This window comes from Protopterus annectens, chromosome 5.part0 (genome assembly GCF_019279795.1).
Source record: "Protopterus annectens isolate FY-2018-M chromosome 5.part0, PAN1.0, whole genome shotgun sequence".
Classification (NCBI taxonomy): domain Eukaryota; kingdom Metazoa; phylum Chordata; order Ceratodontiformes; family Protopteridae; genus Protopterus; species Protopterus annectens.
Window position 1 is genome coordinate 1,216,689,767 of NC_056735.1, and position 19,370 is coordinate 1,216,709,136.

Consider the following 19,370-nt stretch of genomic DNA (forward strand, 5'->3'; position numbering starts at 1 on the left):
AAAATTTTGTTCCTCAACACTAATGTCCCTATTTGGTTTTGTCGTGTGTAAAACATCATCTACAAAAAGAGCCAGCTTTTCCTGACTGCCATACCATTTATATCCTTGAAATTCAGAGCCCTTTATTTTCTTTACCAGTGGTTCTAAATGTAATGCAAACAAGTAAGGGGAAATCTGACATCCCTGCCTAGTTCCGCTACTCAAGCAGAAATTATCAGAGAGGACACCCGCTGCTTTAATTTGCGCCTCTGACCCTCATATATTCTTCTTAACCGTATAATTGTAGCAGGGAATGCAAATGCTTCCATTGCTCTGCTCATATAGTCCCTGTCTACTGTCAAATGCTTTCTCTGCATCAAGACCCACCAGTAAGTGGTACTTTCTTAAATTCAGCTTCCCTCTGGATCTTCAGTGTTCTGTTAATACTGTCATATGTTTGCCTCCCTCCCACAAAACCACACTGATCGATATCTATCAATTCTGGTATCTCTTGTCTTTCTTTTAGCCATTTTAGACGTGAACACTTCATTGCTTTTTTTTGGCTTTTCCTGGTTAGGGGTCGCCACAGCGGAACTCCAGTCCACTAATTATTGTCAGATTTTTTATGGTGCTGAATTGCCAGCCCGACACCCAACATTCAGTGAAGGCACGTCCATTTACGCATGTCCTTCAGAGGCCACTAGACCTTGAGGAGAACATGAAGACTCCGCACAAGGCACTCCAGCCTTGAATCGAACAGGAGAACCTCTTGCTGTGAGGCAGCAACACTACCGTTGCACCACCGCAGCTATAGACAGATGTGAACACTTCATAATCATAGTTTAGTATTGAAATGGGCCTGTATGATGCTTTATCAGATGGATGTTTACCCTCTTTAGGTATTAGTGTTACCACCAACTTCTTCCAGGCTGCTGGTACTCCTCCTCTTAAAATACTGTTAAACAAAACTTCTCAGATCTTTATCAATTTTTCCCTCCTAACTTCCAAACTTCCACAGTAATACCATCTATTCCTGGGGAGTTTCCTGTAGATTGGTTATACATAGCCATTTTTATCTGATCCCTTCCTAGTTTGTTAGTAATTGACTCGTCTACCTCTAACTTTGACATATTTAAATCTTCCATAAACATTTTATTTGTACCTTTTTTTGATTTCTGTATTTCTCTGCTTTATACAAATTTTCATAAAGTTTCTGAAATATGTCTAATACTTTTTCTACAGAGTCTCTTGTCTTCCTTGTTATAGGCTCCCTAAGTTTGGTGACCACCGTTTCCACTTTCCATTGCCTGAGTTGTGCTAAAAGTTGTGCTCTAGAATTATCACAGTTGCTTAACAATTTTGCTAAACTCGTGCATATTATTGAAGTAATCCCTTATTTTCTGTTTGGCATTCTGCAGTTGCTCCTTTTCTTGTTCTGAGAGATTCCCCTTATTTTGCAATACTTTAATATTTGTCAATCCCTCAGTCTAAATAATTCTTTTTTGTGTTTAACCATATCTTCCTTTTTTATTGCCAATCTACTTTTAAACTCCACTTTAATTTTATCCCACTCCTTAGATATGTTTTCAGAAGATAATTCTATCTTTTCTAGTAGCTCCTGAATTAATGCCACAACACACTCTTTAAATTCCTCTCTTCAAACATTAGGTGGGAACGCACCAGTTTCTCATTTTTATTGTAGTTATTGGTGCATGATCTGAAATAGTTACTGGGTGTGTTTCCAGACCTTCAATTAAATGTACATGTTCCTGTGAAATATAAAATCTATCTAGTGTAGCCCACTTTTTCTATCTTGGTGAGTAATATCTAAATTCACTCTGAACTCCTAGTAGTGAAGTCATATTTTCCATGCCAAACATTTTCATAAATTTCTTTACAAATCTACACTCCTTTGTAATATTTTCCCTTCTAGGCCCCCCAGACACCTCTTCGCTGTCACAGGTGGAAAATGGAATTTGATTTGTAAGTAATATTCTTTGCTGAAAGCTGATTTCTCCCAGAGTTTTTTAAACTCCATTATAGCAGTTTTAGGGGGGATGTAAATGCATGCCAGTGTAATCCTCCTCCCTAGCCAGTAGCCCCGTAGTACTATGCATCTACCATTATTATCTTTTTTTTCCCTCTTCTATCACTATTGGGGCTCCTTTTGCAATTAATGCAAGTACTCCTTTTTTCCTTTGCCCCAGGTATTCTGCTTAATAATCATCCTAAAAACATTTCTTTATCAAATCCACATTTTCAGTTCTTTTCAGCTATGACTCCTGTGACGTAGCTGTTTGCACTCACTATTTTGTAATATAGTTCACTACCCTTTCTTTTTGATATTTCAGATTGAAAGGCAATACAGAAAACATCATTTTCTTAAGTAGCTATTACCACCTTTTACATATAACTGCGCTTTTGCTAAATGTCTAGTTTCAGCTTTTGTTACATGTATGTACTGTTTGGCAGTTTGTTTTTTTTTTTTACATACAGTTTCATGTCCTATCTATTTGCGCCTATGTCACATCTTACATATGTCTTTTTGAAAGCCCTCAAACAGAACAAACAACCCCCCCCAAACCCCCCCCCCACATAAAACGTATGAACTTAATAACACGCAAAACTGTACATCTTTAAATATTGCTTCCTAATTAGAACATAAGTTCTAAATTGATAGCTGCACAGACAACCTAAAGTTAACAAAAAAGAAATGTTAGACATGCTAAAATGCATGGTACAGCCTGTGCTATTAGTAAGTGGTATTTGATTTTGTACATATTAATAACTCTCCCATTTGAGAAACACTTGAATGTTTTCAGTAGACACTGTCTCCAAGCCATTTCTCTATCAAATTGTCTTCTAGTGACATGCAAACCAGGCACAAAACTGCTAGGGGTACCTTGTTTATCAGAAAAAAGCACTGAAATACTCAATATTCTTTTTCATTTACATGCTTTGTAATATACTTTGTTACTGGATCACAGTGTCTTTACCCAGTCATTTCCCATCACTGCTCTCTCCACTCACTGCAATAGCTTGAGCTTCCCAGCTATCTGTATCTCCTTAAACTCACCACTGCCCATAAGCTCATATTTAATCCATTCTCCTGTCCTTCTCTCTCTCCACCTCCTTAACCCCCACTATATTCCTAATTGCTCACTTAGGTCAGAAAATCAGACCCTGCTCAAAATCTTTGAACATTTACGCTCAGCTGGACACTCCCTGCTATCCTGTTCCTTGGCTAAACTGTGGATCTCTTCCACCCTCCCTCAGATCCACTCTAACTTTACATCTTCCTCCATTCCTACCTGTCTTCAAAGTGGGAATGCCCTTGCTCCTTCCCCACATAGGATCCTCCTATAACAAAACCCACCTGTCCCCCACTCTGCAAACAAATTTTGATGAAGTCCAATATATTCAGATTTCCTTGTGCTGTCATATTTAAAAAATGTAATTATAGCATTGTAATCCTCCATTAAATTACTGATTTTTTATTGTTCTCCATCACCCAAATCCTATCTCAGGTTCATTTCCAACTTGCTCTCTATTCTTCTAATCAAGTCTTGTGCTCACTTCCTTTTCTCTAACATTTTACATTGAAGTACTGAAAAAAGGTTTCACAGTGGCAGTCTCTGGTCTTTATTTCCAGAGGAACAAGAAGCCGTATCTCCTATTTCACAGCTCAGTTTTTGTTGGACAAACTTTTGTATTTCCTTTGCATGCACGTCATCAAAAAATGTTCTTCCTTCCAGGGAAGAATACTTTGAAGACAGCTGGATACAGCAGTTTGAATGTCATTTGCGTCTCGACATTTTGTGAATAGAGGATTGAATTTACTTTTTTGCGTGGTGTACAGTATATCAGTAACCGACGCCTGGGTGTGGGTAATGCGGGATTTACCCACGGTTGGCGTGGTTTGGTCCCGAGGGCGGCCGAGGGACAAACAAAGACAACCGTGGGTAAATCCCGCATTAACCACACCCAGAAGTGGGTTATTGCTATTTTACTATGACATTATTTAAGAAAAGAAATTACTTTTCTTAAATAATGGCATTGTATAATGCCTCTTTGCTGCCCTTCCGCAGCTGTCTGGTATCATGACGTTCTGATGTACTGCGCATGCCTACGCAGTACATCAGAGCTGTGGCCAAAAGCAACGGAGAAAGCAAGATCTCCATTGCTTTTTACTGTTACGATATGTTAAATGGGTTTAACATAGCGAGACAGCTTTAAAATAAGCAACGGAGATGTCCGTTGCTTATTTTAAAGCTGTCTCGCTATGTTAAACCCATTTAACATAGCGAACAGTAAAGGAGATCTTGCTTTCTGCTTTTTTTAAACCTGTCTCGCTATGTTAAATGGGTTTAACATAGGGAGACGGCTTTAAAATAAGCAACGGAGATCTCCGTTGCTTATTTTAAAGCTGTCTTGCTATGTTAAACCCATTTAACATAGCGAGACAGGTTTAAAAAAAAAAGCAACGGAGAAAGCAAGATCTCCGTTGCTTTGTACACACTGTGTCGCTATGTTAAAGGAGTTTAACATAGCGAGACAGCTTTAAAAAAAGCAACGGAGATCTCCGTTGCTTTTTTTAAACCTGTGTCGCTATGTTAAACTTTTTTAACATAGCGAGACAGTGTTTTAAGAGACTTATACTAATGGAAAAAGTCCGGGCGACCGGACCTTTTTCCATTAGTATAAGTTGATTTACAACGTGCACGCTGGGCAATCAGCGTGCACGTTTTAGAATATTAATGGGGGTCATGGTATAATGAGTAATCATTCTTCACAAATACTCTGCTGTCTCCTACTTTTAGTATTTTATCCTTCTGACAGTTTTGACAAAATCAACTTTCTGCTGGTAGGATTACGTTCTTACTATTAAAGGTATAGGTTGCTGTCTTACAGCTAGATTTGGAGCTTACACACTATGTGACTCATCTAATAAGTACTGCTGTGGAATACCAATTCCCAAATAATTCTTATCCACATCTTAAATACACTGTCTGGTTAAGTTTTTTGTTCAGAGTTGCATAGTAGACAGGCAATTTGAAAGTGGGAGAATTAAACCCCGTTTCACATCTCATAATTTTGTTCCAAGAAGCATTTAAATTTGTTTCCATGTTCATAAATGTAACAAATTCAAAATGAAAACAAATTTTCTTCACTTACCTTCTTCAATGGTGCTTCCATGCAACTGCTTCTGTACTGTAGTACCTCCCTTGTTTCTCTATAATTTCACTAGATGCTAGAGTGCCAAGTGCGCAAAGGTTTCCTTTTAGAACTTTTTCTTTATTCTTCCAGCAGTGTCACTGGTAGCCAGTCTTTAAAAAGCCTGAAGAAATTGTAGTTTGTATGGGGTGCAGAAGCCTATGTCCTAGTCCTGCAGATCTTTTGAAGTTAATAGTACCAAGTACAAAGGTGAATGCCATTGTTGGCTATAAGGCTTTCACTTTCACATACCCGTACAGTCCTGTTAGGCAAATGCAGCTTAAAATCTCAAGTGCAGCTGTTGTCCTCCATGAGTCCGGAAACAAATGAAGAAACAAGATCCCTGATTTTTTAGAAATGTATACCAAGCCGCTTTGTTCTGTAGCTCATCAGCATTGTTGACTGCAAGTTTGTTCATTCATTCAGTTTTCTGCAGTATGTAAGTGGTTTATGCAGGGCAGTAGTGTTCATTATGTTTTGTTACTACTTTGTGACGTTACAAAACGGGCATTTCTATACAGAAATGCAGTCACACAGCACTTAATTCTAGTAACTTGGATCAAGACTGGAGAAGTGGGTAATAGAGGAAAGAAATTGGACAGGTGGTAATCTTTAATATATAGAATATGCAAATGTGTCTTCAAAAGAATCTGCATGTGGGTCAGAAATTTGAAAATCAACTGTTTTATTGCTGCTGTTGAAGTGAGATTTGCTATTGTGAAGTCTGAAAATCTATCAGCAACAGTAAGAGCAAAGCAAAAAGAAGGAAATGCTAAATATTAATAAGCCAAGTGTGGAAGTTGGATACTTTTGCAGAGTGCAGTGTCTTCTTCAGAAAACACTTCTAAAGAATTGCTTCTGTTTAATACTTGTGTACATTACCCTGTTCTGACCCCCCCCCCCCCTCAATGGCACCACTATATCAGGAACTGCAGTCATGTCTGTTCGAAAATAAGTTACTATGTAAAGTTGTCAATCTCACCTTCATTCTTGATGGATGGGTTCGGAGCCGATCCTCGGCTACCAATCGGCACTTGCTAAGCTCGAGAATCTCTTTTACCAGCTTGAGGCAGCCCTATATCCCATGATGCAAGGCGGTAATTACCCAGATCTCGTTTGCCGCTTCACTCATGAGGTCACCTTTTTTTACCAGCTCCTGGTAAGTGAATTTTATTACTCTTTTCAGAGATTTAACTACCCCAGTTTTAAAAAAATTTATTCCCTTTTATAGTTAGTAGTCCCTCGATTCACTTAGACCCTATTCCCTTTATAATTTTTCTGTTAGTCAGGCCTTAGCCCTTTCCCTGCTAAACATTCCTGTCAGGATTTTTTGTTAGGTGTGTCTGTGTTTTTGTTTAATTAGTGTACTTAAGGACTGAGTGTCTGTGTGATTGTGTTCAAACTCAATCATGTCAAAAGACACTAGGGTCTCAGGTTTTAAGAAGTGTGACTCGTGCTGTCAGAAGATGTCTCTGACAGACGGTCACACTTCTTGTGTTTATTGCCTGGGACCCCTACACCTGCAGGACTCCTGTGCTATTTGTCATTCTTTCAGCCAGAGAGTCCTGCAGGAGCGTAGAAATAAGTTGATCCTCAGGGGTCTCCTTAAGCCTAAGAGCTCCCCGGCTAAGGTCGTTTTCGGGAAGCCCTCTAAGACACCCAAGACCCAGACTTCGGTGTCCAAGTCTGTGGCCTTGGTTCAGACTCCTCCAGCGTCGATATCGGCTCCGTCTGGAGCCAATCCTTCCTCCTTGGAAGTTTCTGTATCTGCGCCGATCGGCACCGATACCCTGGCTTCAGCATCTGTGTCTGCTCCGGCTGGAGCCGATACCCTAGCTTCAAAGCATGTTTCGGCTCCGGCTGGAGCCGAGACCTCTCTACCTCAGCTCGGAGCTGACAAGCTGTCGGCTCCAACTGGGACCGAAGGTTCGTCGGCTCGGATGGCTCCGTCGAGGAAGAGGTCTAGATCTCCTTCACTGGAGTCTATCCACTCGGCTCCGGCCTCCCCCTTACTTTCGGAACGGAGCCATCGGAGCCGATCGTCAAGGTCTTCCAGGCTCTCAGACCACGATTTGGAGAGAGTGGTGAGTAGACTACTAAAATCACAGGCATTGGCCCAGATGCTCCATAACCCGTCTCAGCAGACGACTGCTATTCCACACCCTCCTGAGATTCCTCCTTCGACTCTCCTTCAGAGCTCGGAGCCGGAGATTATTGGTACCATGACTGTTGCTGCTTCGGAACCGATTCCACACCTTTCGGCTTCGTCGTCTTAGACTCCTATCTTCTCCTTGAGACCGTCCTTGGAGGGATCCGGTCGTCTGGTTTCCCTGGTCGGTTCCGAGGGGGTGAGTGGCATCGGACCCTTGTCCAACCCCGCTCTCACTCTCGGGGCTTCGGCCTTGGTGAGCTCGGCGCCGACATCTGCTTCGGAGCCTTCCTTTTCGGTGGGGCAGGGGGTCCCCGTTTCTTTGGAGCGGGGTCTCTCAGCCCTCCCTGGGAGGGGAGCCTTCGAGGTGATGAGGAGTGTGCTAGCCCCTGAGCTTAGTCAACAGTCGGTTCCTTTAGCTCCTCCCTCTACGGTGCCTGTAGATGTCTCTTCCCACTCTCTTGCTCCCGGACCCAGAGATCCATCGCCCCAGGTTTCCCCACTGGGAAGAACTTCCTCTTCCGAGGTTTCTCCTGATCCTTCAGGAGAGCCCCCGCGTAAGAGGACTTGCAAGAGGAAGCACTTAGACTCCCCTGAGTCTACGACATCTGATACCGACTTAGATGAGTCAGAGGGGTCCCCAAGATCCCCCTCTGAGGATGTCTCCTTTTCAGACATCCTAGGACTCCTAAAACAGAGGGGAAACTGGCCCTCCATTAATCCCTCCGAGGATGGGTCGGTATACCTGGAGGCTTTTGGATCTCGACCCTCCACCTCCTGGTGTCTCCGCCTTTCGACCCCCTCATGGACGTGATAGCTCGAAAGGCGTGGGCATCTCCAGATTCTGTGGAACCAGTCCCCAGGAGGCCTTCTAAATTTATCACGGCCCCCACTGAGAAACAGTTTCTTACGAAAGGTGTTCCAGTTGATGCCATGGTGGTGGCAGCCGCCACCAAAAAGGAACTTGCAGATCCTTCCGTACCAGTCCATCCTCCTAACAAGGAGTCTAGGACCATGGACAGGTACGGTAAGTGGATGTTTTCCTCAGCGACCTTTGCTATGCGTTCGCTGAATTATTTATGTCACTTCACCCGACTTCAAAGAGATCCTCAAAGAATTTGGTGAGGTAGTACAGGATCCGTCAGCTGCTGGGGCTCAGGAGAAGATTGCCTCTCAGCTTGGAATCCTAAATTCCATTACTAACTCCTCCATGCGGCTCATTTCTTATGCAGCTGATGGGGCGAGTAGAGCCGCAGGAACAGGAGTGGCTCTTAGACGTCAGTCCTGGATGCGGCTTTGCAATTTCGCAGACCCCTTTAAGGCGTCCTTCACAAATTCTCCCTTTGATGGCACTACTTTGTTTGGGCCTCAGGTGAAGGACACATTAACCAGGTGCGAACAAGATGGCAAGACTCTTTCTGCCGTAGGAGTCCGTTTCTCCACCCCTTCTAGACCTTACCCCAAAGGTCAGAAGGGAGGGAAAATGTGGTTCCGGAAATCTCAGGGAGTCATGCCTGATGCACGTGGTCAATTTACCCCCAGAGGCAGAGGGGGTAATAACAGACGCCGCCCTAGGGGCAGAGGAGGTCCGCAGAACCAGGGCAGCAGAGAGCCTCTCCCTGACAAGCCCTTCCAGCATCCCTGAGGTGTTGCCTGACTGCCCACCCTTGGTGGCAGTCGGGGGGAGATTGTCGCTGTACCCAGAAGCCTGGCTTTCCCTCTCTCAAGACAGATGGGTACAGTCGATCATATCTGAGGGTTACAAAATTCCCTTCGAGGAAAGCCCCTTCCCTCAAAAAGGTTCCCTTCCAGACGTTCCACCCGGTCTAAGTGAGATTGCGAAGCTAGAGGTATCAAAGCTTCTAAGAAAAATGGCCATCCAACCAGTTCCAACAGATCAATTAGAATCAGGAATCTACTCAAGGTTCTTTTTGGTTCCCAAAAAGACGCGAGACTGGAGACCAATATTAGACCTCAGCAGACTGAACAAGTCTGTCAAAAAGACAAGATTTCGGATGGTCACACTTCAATCGATTTTGCCCTTCCTGGGCAAAAACAACTGGATGTGCTCTATAGACCTTCAGGATGCGTACTATCACATAAAAATCCACAGATGCTCCAGAAGGTTTCTCCGCTTTCGGCTGGGGACCAGTCATTTTCAATTCAGAGCCCTGTCCTTTGGTCTCACTACAGCCCCCAGAGTGTTCACCAAATGCATGGCAGCGGTCACGGCTCACCTGAGACGTCAAGGATTCCAGGTTTTTCCGTATCTAGACGACTGGCTCCTATCAGCCACCACCAGGCATCAACTTCTCCAAGCCAGAGATTATACTCTACATCTCTGCGGTCAATTAGGAATTTCAGTCAACTTCCAAAAGTCTACCTTATCGCCCTGCCAATCTATTGCCTTTATAGGCGCAAATCTAGACACTACTCGGATGTCAGCAAACCTAACAAGTCAAAGAATCCTAGATATCCAAAACCACGTTCGGATCATCCTATCCAGCAAAAGGGTACAAGCCAGGTTGGTCCTGAAAGTGCTGGGCCTCATGGCAGCTGCCATAACACTTCTCCCTCTGGCCCGTTTTTACATGCGCCTCCTACAATGGATGTTGTTCACCCACTGGTCCTTCCAGCAGCTTCCCATGCGTCACAAGATCCTGGTGACACAAACCTGCAAGAGCCATCTATTCTGGTGGACTTCTTCTCCCCTAGTCCATCAGGGCAGACCATTTGTCCCCCCAGCCCCGGTAGCCACGGTCACTTCGGATGCCTACCTGATCGGGTGGGGGGGGCATTATCAGGGCAGGATGGTTCATGGCACGTGGCAACCGTTCATATACCACCTGCACATAAATGTCCTAGAGATGAGAGCAGTGCTTTTAACGTTGCAAGCCCTCAACGACTTTCTTCCCTTAGGAACTATTGCAGTTCACACAGACAACATGTCCGTGGTGTGGTACATCAACAAGCAGGGCGGAACCAAGTCCTATCCCTTGTGTTGAGAAGCTCTCAGACTTTGGCAATGGGCGATCTTCTCTCATCGGTTTCTGGTAGCAACGCATATCCCCGGGAGAACCAACATAATAGCGGACAGATTGAGCAGAGCTATTCTCATGCCTCACGAGTGGTCTCTCAAACAATCCATAGTGGAGGAGATGTTTCAGAAGTGGGGCCGCCCATGCTGCGATCTTTTTGCTACTCCCCAAAACAGCAAATGCCCACACTTCTTCTCTCTCTTTCCACTTCCGGGCCATCCCCCCAGAGACGCTGTTACCCAAGATTGGCCCCGGGGACTTCTTTATGCTTTTCCCCCCTTTCCATTGATACCTCAAGTACTCCAGAAAGCTACCGTCTTGAGAGCCAAAATGATTCTCATTGCCCCGTACTGGCCTCGACAAATTTAGTTCCTGTTCCTTCATCGCCATCTCATGGTGCAGCCTTGGCATCTGAATCCAATTCCAGATCTTCTGACCCACCAGTCGGGTCAACTGCACAGATCAATTCGTTCCCTCAACCTCACTGCTTTGTTGCTCCCCTTCCTTCTTTAGCCAGGCTTCCTATGATCTCTAACCCTGTTAGAGATATAATAGTAGCTTCGCTAAAGTCCTCTACCAGGAGGATTTACTCTAGTAAGTGGAAACGTTTCTCCTTTTGGGCAAAGTCTAAGAACATAGATCCCTTTACTGCCCCTATTCAATCGGTCTTTAACTTTCTTGCTGAAATATTTCGCTCCGGTTCTTCTGCTTCCACAGTTAAGGTCCAGTTGGCAGCAGTCTCTAATTTCCATGTCGGATTTGCAGACCACAATGTCATGTCTCACAAACTTTGTAAAGCTTTTCTCAAAGGGGTGTTCCTTCTTAAGCCCCCTGTCAGAGATCCTCCACCACAGTGGGACCTACATCTAGTGCTGGCATCCTTGATACTTCCCCCTTTCGAACCGGCTGCTACATGCTCATTGAAATGTCTTTCTTGGAAGACTCTCTTTCTAGTTGCTATTACTTCGGCTAGGAGAGTGTCGGAACTACATGCCCCCTGTGTTCGTCCCCCTTACTTGGTCTTCCACAAGGATAGGGTATCCTTAAGAACCAATCCATCCTTTTTGCCCAAGGTTGCTTCCAAAACAAATTTAAATCAATCCATTGACCTTCCTGCATTTTTTCCCAATCATTCTAACAGGGCAGAACAAAAACTGCATTGCCTAGATGTTCATCGCCAGCTCCGATATTATTTGGACAGAACAAAGCAATTTAGGAAATCTGATCAGCTTTTTCTTATGCTGAAAATAGAAAAGGTCTTCCTGTTTCTAAAGTAACTTTATCCAGATGGCTGTCGTCCACCATTTCTGACATTTATCAGCTGAGGGGCAAACAGCTGATTTCAAAACCTAAAGCGCATTCTACTAGAGGTCTAGCCACATCTACAGCTTTACAGCTTTTCAGGCTAGACTACCCTTGGACACTATTTGTGCAGCAGCCACTTGGGCCACTCCTCATACCTTTGTTTCTCATTACAAATTGGATTTGGCCTCCAGGAACAGGGCAAGTTTTGGTTCCACAGTTCTCAAGAGTCTGTTCCATTGAGCCTCCCAGGATAAGGGTGCTAGGGACGCGGTCCCATCCAGCAAGAATGAAGGCGAGATTGACAACTTAACATTGAGAAGTTATGTACCTACCATAATGTTCCATGTTAGTTGTCTTCTCTCGCCTTCTTTCTTGCGTCCCTCCCTCCTGTCCCCCTAGCCTGAACAGACCTTGATTTTTCCCTTCTTGGGGAGATTGTTCTCCCTTGGACACCAGTTAGCTCGGGATCTCTATTACCTGGTTCCCCCTACAGTCTTCTAGGCTAATTATTCTGCTTTCCTTGCGGAAAGATTGCGGGCAGGTTTCCTCTAGATACCAAACAAGATCTGGGTAATTACCGCCTTGCATCATGGGATATAGGATGCCTCGAGCTGGTAAAAGTGATTCTCGAGCTTGGCAAGTGCCGAGTCGGAGCCGAGGATCGGCTTCGAACACATCCAGCAAGAAAGGTGAGAGAAGACAACTAACATGGAACGTTATGGTAGGTACATAACTTCTCATTTTTTTCCAATATGTGAAATGAGCTCTCCTAATATTTTAAGTTTCTTTGTAAAAATCAGTGACTGTGTGCTTAAAATTGATCTCTAGTGTACATCACACACTGTGCGTTAATATCAGTGATAACCTACATTAATGTGCTAGTGTTTGCAGGCATAGGAAGCTTGCCATAGTATGTCATACATTTAAAACCAGAAGCAGTGCCAGTGATGCAGTCTCAAAAAATCCTTGTAATGCTTATAAGTGAATCAGAACAGGAAGTTTAGAATAAATTCTGTGTCATTATGAGGTTATCTGAGCCATCAGAATAGATTAGTATGGTTATTGTGAAGAAAGACTATGTGCATTTTTACTGAGTCTACGCATCTGAATAAAGTGATTGAGAGCATTACCTATTGTGTTCAATATGCATGTTCTCAATGCTAACCATTAAGTTTTTTGTCCGTACTAGAAGCAAGCATTTTTCCGGTACATATTTCTATGAACAAAGATTGCTGTTGCTACAGTGTATATTACAAGATACTCGTATTTAGATTCCCTTTTCATATTTCTTTAGTACCAGAAGATTTCAGTAAAGGTAATGCCCAAGTTGTTGAAACCTTGGAAAATTTAATCATAACTGATTATCTGGGCGGGTCATATCAGAGTTGAAAAGAGCATGATGACACTGATTTTTGGGGGGATATGTCTTTTGGTTTCCCACAAACTATCAGATGCTTCCAGGGCCTGTCCTTGTCCACCAAGTCTGTTGAAAGTCCTAACTCCTGCTATGTGTAACACTTGCTCACAGCCATTGAACAACTTTGCCTCCACATGGTAACACTCCGTGGTTAGAATGTGAAGTGGATCTTGGCACTCCCCCCTTACTTAAACAAGAAGCTGATACCAGCAAGACTGTCCTCTGCACCCGCAGGAAGCACTACATTCTGTTTTCCTGGTCTGCATCTGGGAGAACTGTATACGAGAAGTCACAAACATCTGTTTTTTCAGTATGCTGAAACTAAAGTTCCAATAGGGTAAGTCAACAGATTTCACAACAGTCTTATTAGAAGAAAAGATGACTTTGAAACCTGTGATCAAGTATTGTAGAGAGAGATGGGTTGGGAGGGTCTTGGTCACAATTTTTAAATGAGCCTACTGAGCAGCAAGAGCTGTCCCAAAACAAGACCAACGGCTAGTGTAAATAGTCCTATTAAATTGTACAGAAATGGTAGACTTTTGAAGGAACCACACAAATATAAACTGTTCTAGAGTCAAAATCTTTCTAATGATTTAAATATTTCTTTTCATTGTCTTTTGAATAAGTAGAAAGGTTTCCCCACACATAAATAAATAGCCTTTAACATGCTGTGCGGTTGGGAGACTTGAACATCATCTAACATGTATGCCCAGAGATTTCAGGACTTCATAAATACAAACTTCCTGGACCACACCCTAACCAAGGTCAAAGTTTCGGATTTAGTCCTTAAGAATACAGGACAGCTCTTCTTCCTGGCCATTGTAAACTTCTCTATGTTCAAATGGGGCCATAAGTCAGTCGCTTTCATCTTTGATGAAGCCAGAAATATCCTCCAATTCCTTCATATTCAGAGTACGCAAAGGCTGATCTATTAAAACCAAGACTTGTCTAAATTCAGAATGCCCTTCCACCTTGGCAGTCGTACTACTTATTTTGGAATCCTTTACTGTCAAATTCTGTGCACTGGTAAATAGTTGCATATATGCATCTGTTCCCCTTAGACATACAACACAAAATTCAAAAATATGACCATGTGGTAGAACCATAAAATAAATGGGCTCTATTATAAGAAAAAATTGCTGCATGCAAATTTAAATCAAAAGCTAAAAAAAGTCCTTTCTAAACTAGTCAAGCAACTCTATATTCTGATCAATTCAAATAAAACCAGATAAGAGGTAAAAATAGCCACACAGGTGAAAGAGGAACGCAGTCATCTTTAATTGTTTTAGAAATCTCAGAAACAACGCCCAGCACTGTGCAGAGCTTTATAGTAAATGATGCCCAGTACTTGGACCTAGATGACATAACCAGTCTACTAGTGGACAAATTCATCTCGGACTTTATCCCCCTTTTTGCCTTCAGTGTTCTCAGATAAAATGCCCTTATCTACACCCTTCCTCAAATCTCCCAAGAGCTCAAGGCACTATCGAAGGCCAAGAACAGTTTCAGTGGGTCTGGATAACTTACTGGGCTGCCTGCTGGCGAACGATTGGATCCCATATTGAGTTCTTCAGCATTAGCCTCAATTTGTTGGATGAATGGGGGAATTATTCGCTTGCAGAAAGGTGGGGCCACAACAGACCCACGGTAATTATATACCCCTTAAGTTTGACCAGCTTCATTTGCAGTGCTATGGAAAAGATAATTATTGAAACTAATATGGATGTAGGTAACTGTATTGGGAGCAAATAATTAGAGAGGGAAAGATGAAAGAATGGGAAGATGCCAAAAAATAATTTGGACTGCAGGTTAGAGATTGCCGTCACTGACTGATATCAGAGTTTAGTCAGAGAGAGAAATAGGGATTTCCTAAACAGAAGACCAGCACTGGTAGAGTTTTTAGTAGAATCTAGAACAGAAGCTGCCATTAAAGGAATAACTAGTAGAGCATGTAAAATATTGCATGATATCTATAAGACTCAATCAGAGGAGGTTAGAAGGATTGGGAAGAGAGACTGGATAAGCAATTCACAAAGAAACCATGGGTGGATATATGTACGTTTCCTAAATATGCAACACAATCTATAAGGTTTATAATTTGTGCTTGGAAATGTTTACATAGATATTTTTTTACCCCAAGTAGACTCCAGAGAATTTTGCCTTGGGTAGATAGCAAATGTTGGAGGTGTGACTGGGAAGAAAGAGGTAATTGGGAACAGATTTTCTGGGAGTACAGTGAGTTGGTGAATTGTAAGGATTTGCTGTGGGATGCAATGTCTGAGATGCTGGATGGGCAAATTTTGTGTGATGAGGGAGATTATTTTTCTTATGATACAGAATCGGAATTGCCTAGACATGGTAAGGCCTTGCTGTCTCAATTTTTATGCTGGCTTCCAAAAAAGCAATTACTTGAAAATGGAAAACAGAATCTAAACCAACTATGTTAGGGAATATAGTAAGAGGTAAAACTGGAATTGAGATCTTTAGAAAAAGGTAGGAGCAAACTACATAAGAAAAAATGAATTGTGGGGAAAATACTTATAGGTGAGGAATGGGGTTTAAAAGAAGCAAAGACTTAAATGACCTATGTAATGTTTGAAAATGATTGGGTAGATTATAAGTGATGTATAGTGTTTGCAACTGGGAGTGTCAATATGATTTATGAAGTAAAATGCTTGCAATTAGTATTATATTGGTGTGGTTTGTTTTCATTTATAAAAATGTATGATTGCTTATGTCGCAAGTGATTTAATGAAGATGTTTCTTGCTTAAAAAGAGTGGGGCAGGAATTGAATAATTTATGTAATGTTGCTTAGGTTATATGGCTTAGCAATATGTGAAGCATAATAATTTTAGCTTGTTAATACAGTTTGATTACTTTTATATCAATGTAAATGTGCTTATGTCACAAGTGATAATTCAGTAAAGGTGGTTTAAAAAAAAAAGGAGGAGTGTAGGTAACCTACAGACTCAACCCTCCCAGTTCAGTTTCATCAAGGGCAGATCCTGCCTTGACTTTATTTTGTTTAAAAAAAAAGTCACAGAGGCAATGGACAAGGGAAAATCCACGCACACTGCTTTTCTGTACCTTGCAAAGGTGTTAAACACCATCCCACACTCAAGCTTCATAGATAAACTATTCCTGCTAATGTTAACTCGTATGTAACTCGCTGAGTACCAGATTGGCTAACAAACAGAACACTAGAAATAAGATTGGGCCTCTGTACCTCCTCCAAAAGACCTGTTACTAGCAGAGTGCCCTTCCTGGAAAGTCTCTCATTCACTGTGCATGCATGCCAGGCAGCCAGTTCCTGTCTCATTGGCTTAAGAGCCAAAAGATCTGGTATTGAAATAGGCTGGAGCTGTTGCACTCCAAGCAGGAAACCTTAAAGAGCAGTAGAGGTTGTGATTTGCCAGGGGTTAGAGGTTTAGCATAATGATTGACGTGTGTACTGCACAGACACAAGGTACAGGGTTTGATTCTGATCTTTGAGGGGAAAATGGATGGGCTTAAAATGACCCACAAAGGTGGCTGGCATAGTACTTGCCTAGGAACCAGGGGAATGCACGGCAAGACTTCTTAAGATCTCAGATTAATAGCTTAGTAAATTATCTATGAACCAATGGATGTACAAAGATATGAAAGTTAGGCTTGAAAGTTTGATGTCTGCCTTTGGCTAATTCTTGGGTATAACAAATTATGCTACAGCACTGATCTCTAGTGGCCTCCGAAAGATGTGCGTGAATGGGCGTGCCTTCACTGAAGGCTAGGCGTCGGGCTGGCAACTCTGCACCATAAAAATCTACTGCCAATCATTAGCGGACCGGAGTTCTGCTGTGGCAAAAAGACAAACAACAACTGATCTTTGTAATCAGGCTTATGCTGTTAGTATGCTGACATAACTGTACTTTATTGTGAATGAGAATTTTGTTGACTTGAGTAGTATTTACTCCAGAAGTTGTTCTCAAAGATCTTCAGATAATGAGAGTACTTCATTAGGAACGTTAGTGGTTAAAAAGCTGGTTCATTGTATTTTTTTTATTGTGTATTCTCTTTGTTCCTATATGTAAAGGAAATGTTCTGGTTGTGCTTTCTACAGTTCCACTAACAACCTTGTGTTAGTAGATCCTTAAGTATCCGTTGTTATCCTTATTTAAAAATCTAAACATCATTTTGATGGTGCAGAGGTGTAATACTTTAATTTTTTCTCTTTTTAGATAAAAACCTGGGAACCACAACAGAGTAAGTGTTCTGCATTTTAACTTTTTTTGTTAAATAATCTAAGAATGTACTTCATATTGCAGTACTAAAGCACTGCCTACTTTGGGGCAGGGTTTAGTGTAGTATGGTCAGTCTGTATTGTGGTATTAGTAATTTGTTTTATAACATTGAGCTTATAATGCTGGAAATTAAATGAACAGAAGTTGCAATCTCTGCAATGTGTATATGAACACTGAAACCTATGGACAATGTTATGAAATATTTGTCCTTGGTAGATTGCAGGTCAGTTAAGTTCCTTGCCAGCTTGATCTACTGACTTACTCTGCTGCAGACAAGCATAATTTGCTGTGTTTGATCAGTTGGCTGATAGTGGCTTCATTTGCGCTGACTTAATTGATCTAACTGAAAAGGGTTACTCTACATCCCTTGCATTTCTGTGATGTCTCAATGGGATTACTTAGATTTATCAAAGGAATATCTGGACACAAACTACAGAAAATCTGGACACAAACTACAGAAATCAACAAAAAAATAGCAAAGCTAGAAAGACACAGCATGCAGAGAAAACCTGAGATTTTCTAGAGAGAACTGTAAGGAATAGATTATTTTTTATGATAGTACAAATAAACAAGTGTAATGGTATTCCACAGCAGGATTTTTTTTATTGGAAGTGCACCCTGTGTCTCTGTTCCAAATAGGGACATGAGAGGGTAACCATGACCGGTGATAGTAAAGATGCAGTCATATCAGCAGAAGGAGCTGCTCCTGACAAAGTTGTTTCAGAAGACTACACTACTATCGATAGGGGGCACCAGACTATTTGTGGAAAACCATTCCACAAATGCAAATATTTCTTAGGCTTTAAATATGCCAAGTTCTGAGGAAGATGAGGCTCAAGAATTATTAGTTGCCAAGTTGGGAGGGGATACTATAAAATGGTTATGTATAATCAGTCAGTGGTGAAGTCTTTAAAAAGGGATGGTTTTCTTATGGAAGATTAGAAGTTAGGATTGAAGAGAGATCTGGAATGTTTAGTGTGAGGGATACTACCAACATCTTTGAAGAAAGCTGTGGCAGCTGTACTACCGAAAGAAGGCAACAAAACATTTAAATCCAACTGCATATAAACTAATTTTAATTGTGAGACTTGGTGTGTATATTAGCTAAGAGAATGGCTGTGGTGTTACCAAAACTGACTATAGATAAATTTGGTTTTCTTGAGGAAGGGCAGACATTTGATAACTTTAACACATTGATGATCCGGGGAAGCAGAGTTCAGGTAGATCCCCCTATTGTTGCTGGTTATGATGCAGAGAAGGCATTTGATAGTTGGGATTTTGAGTAGGGTAATGACAGAATTTGCTTTCCCAGATAAAATAATGGGATTAATAAGGAAGATGTATGAAGAGTCAGAGGCAAGAATCAAGGTGGGAGCATTCTTCCCTAACGAGCTGTGTTTAAACAGAGGAAATTGGCAGGTTTGTCCTCTTCCCATGAATTTGGCTTATACTTGGAGACAGTGACAACAAAATAAGAAACTCACAAAATCAAGGGACTAACTAACTGGTATGGTACTAGACAAAAAAAATGCTTTATTTACAGGTATGTTGAACTTTAACTCCAGAAAGACATTTTGGTGCTGTGAAAAAATTAAGACCTTTTCAAGTTTTCCTTTTTTCTGGATATAAAATGAAGTTAAAATAGAATAAAAATAAAGAAAAGCTATACATGTTTTCAATAAAATCACAAGAAACTAAGATTGGGAAACTAATTGTAATACTGGAAAGCACAGTATTTTGTGAACCAAACCAGTGGAGACATGAGATGTTACCAATGCGGATGACTGCAAGTAGGGCTATAAAAAATGGGGAAGAGGGAGTTGGATTTCACTGGAGAAAAAAATTAGCAAGGGAACCAAGACATTACAAGTGAATAATTAGGGAGAGAAAAGTCCTAGAGTGAGATGAAGCTAAACAGAAGTTTGGACTGCAGGTTGAAAACTTCCTTCCCTGCTAGGGATAGATAACAATATATATGCAAGTGTTA

The 19,370-nt window shown here is 41.8% G+C and overlaps 1 protein-coding gene across 1 annotated transcript in view; it reads left to right on the forward strand.

The window, feature by feature from the left end:
- Positions 1-17,349, forward strand: part of LOC122802340 (nucleoporin p58/p45-like) — a 413,836-nt gene extending 396,487 nt beyond the window's left edge. Inside the window, exon 5 of the mRNA XM_044071978.1 lies at positions 17,321-17,349. Coding sequence (XP_043927913.1) covers positions 17,321-17,349 — 29 coding nt within the window. The remainder of the gene's footprint in view (positions 1-17,320) is intronic.
- Positions 17,350-19,370: the final 2,021 nt, after the last annotated feature.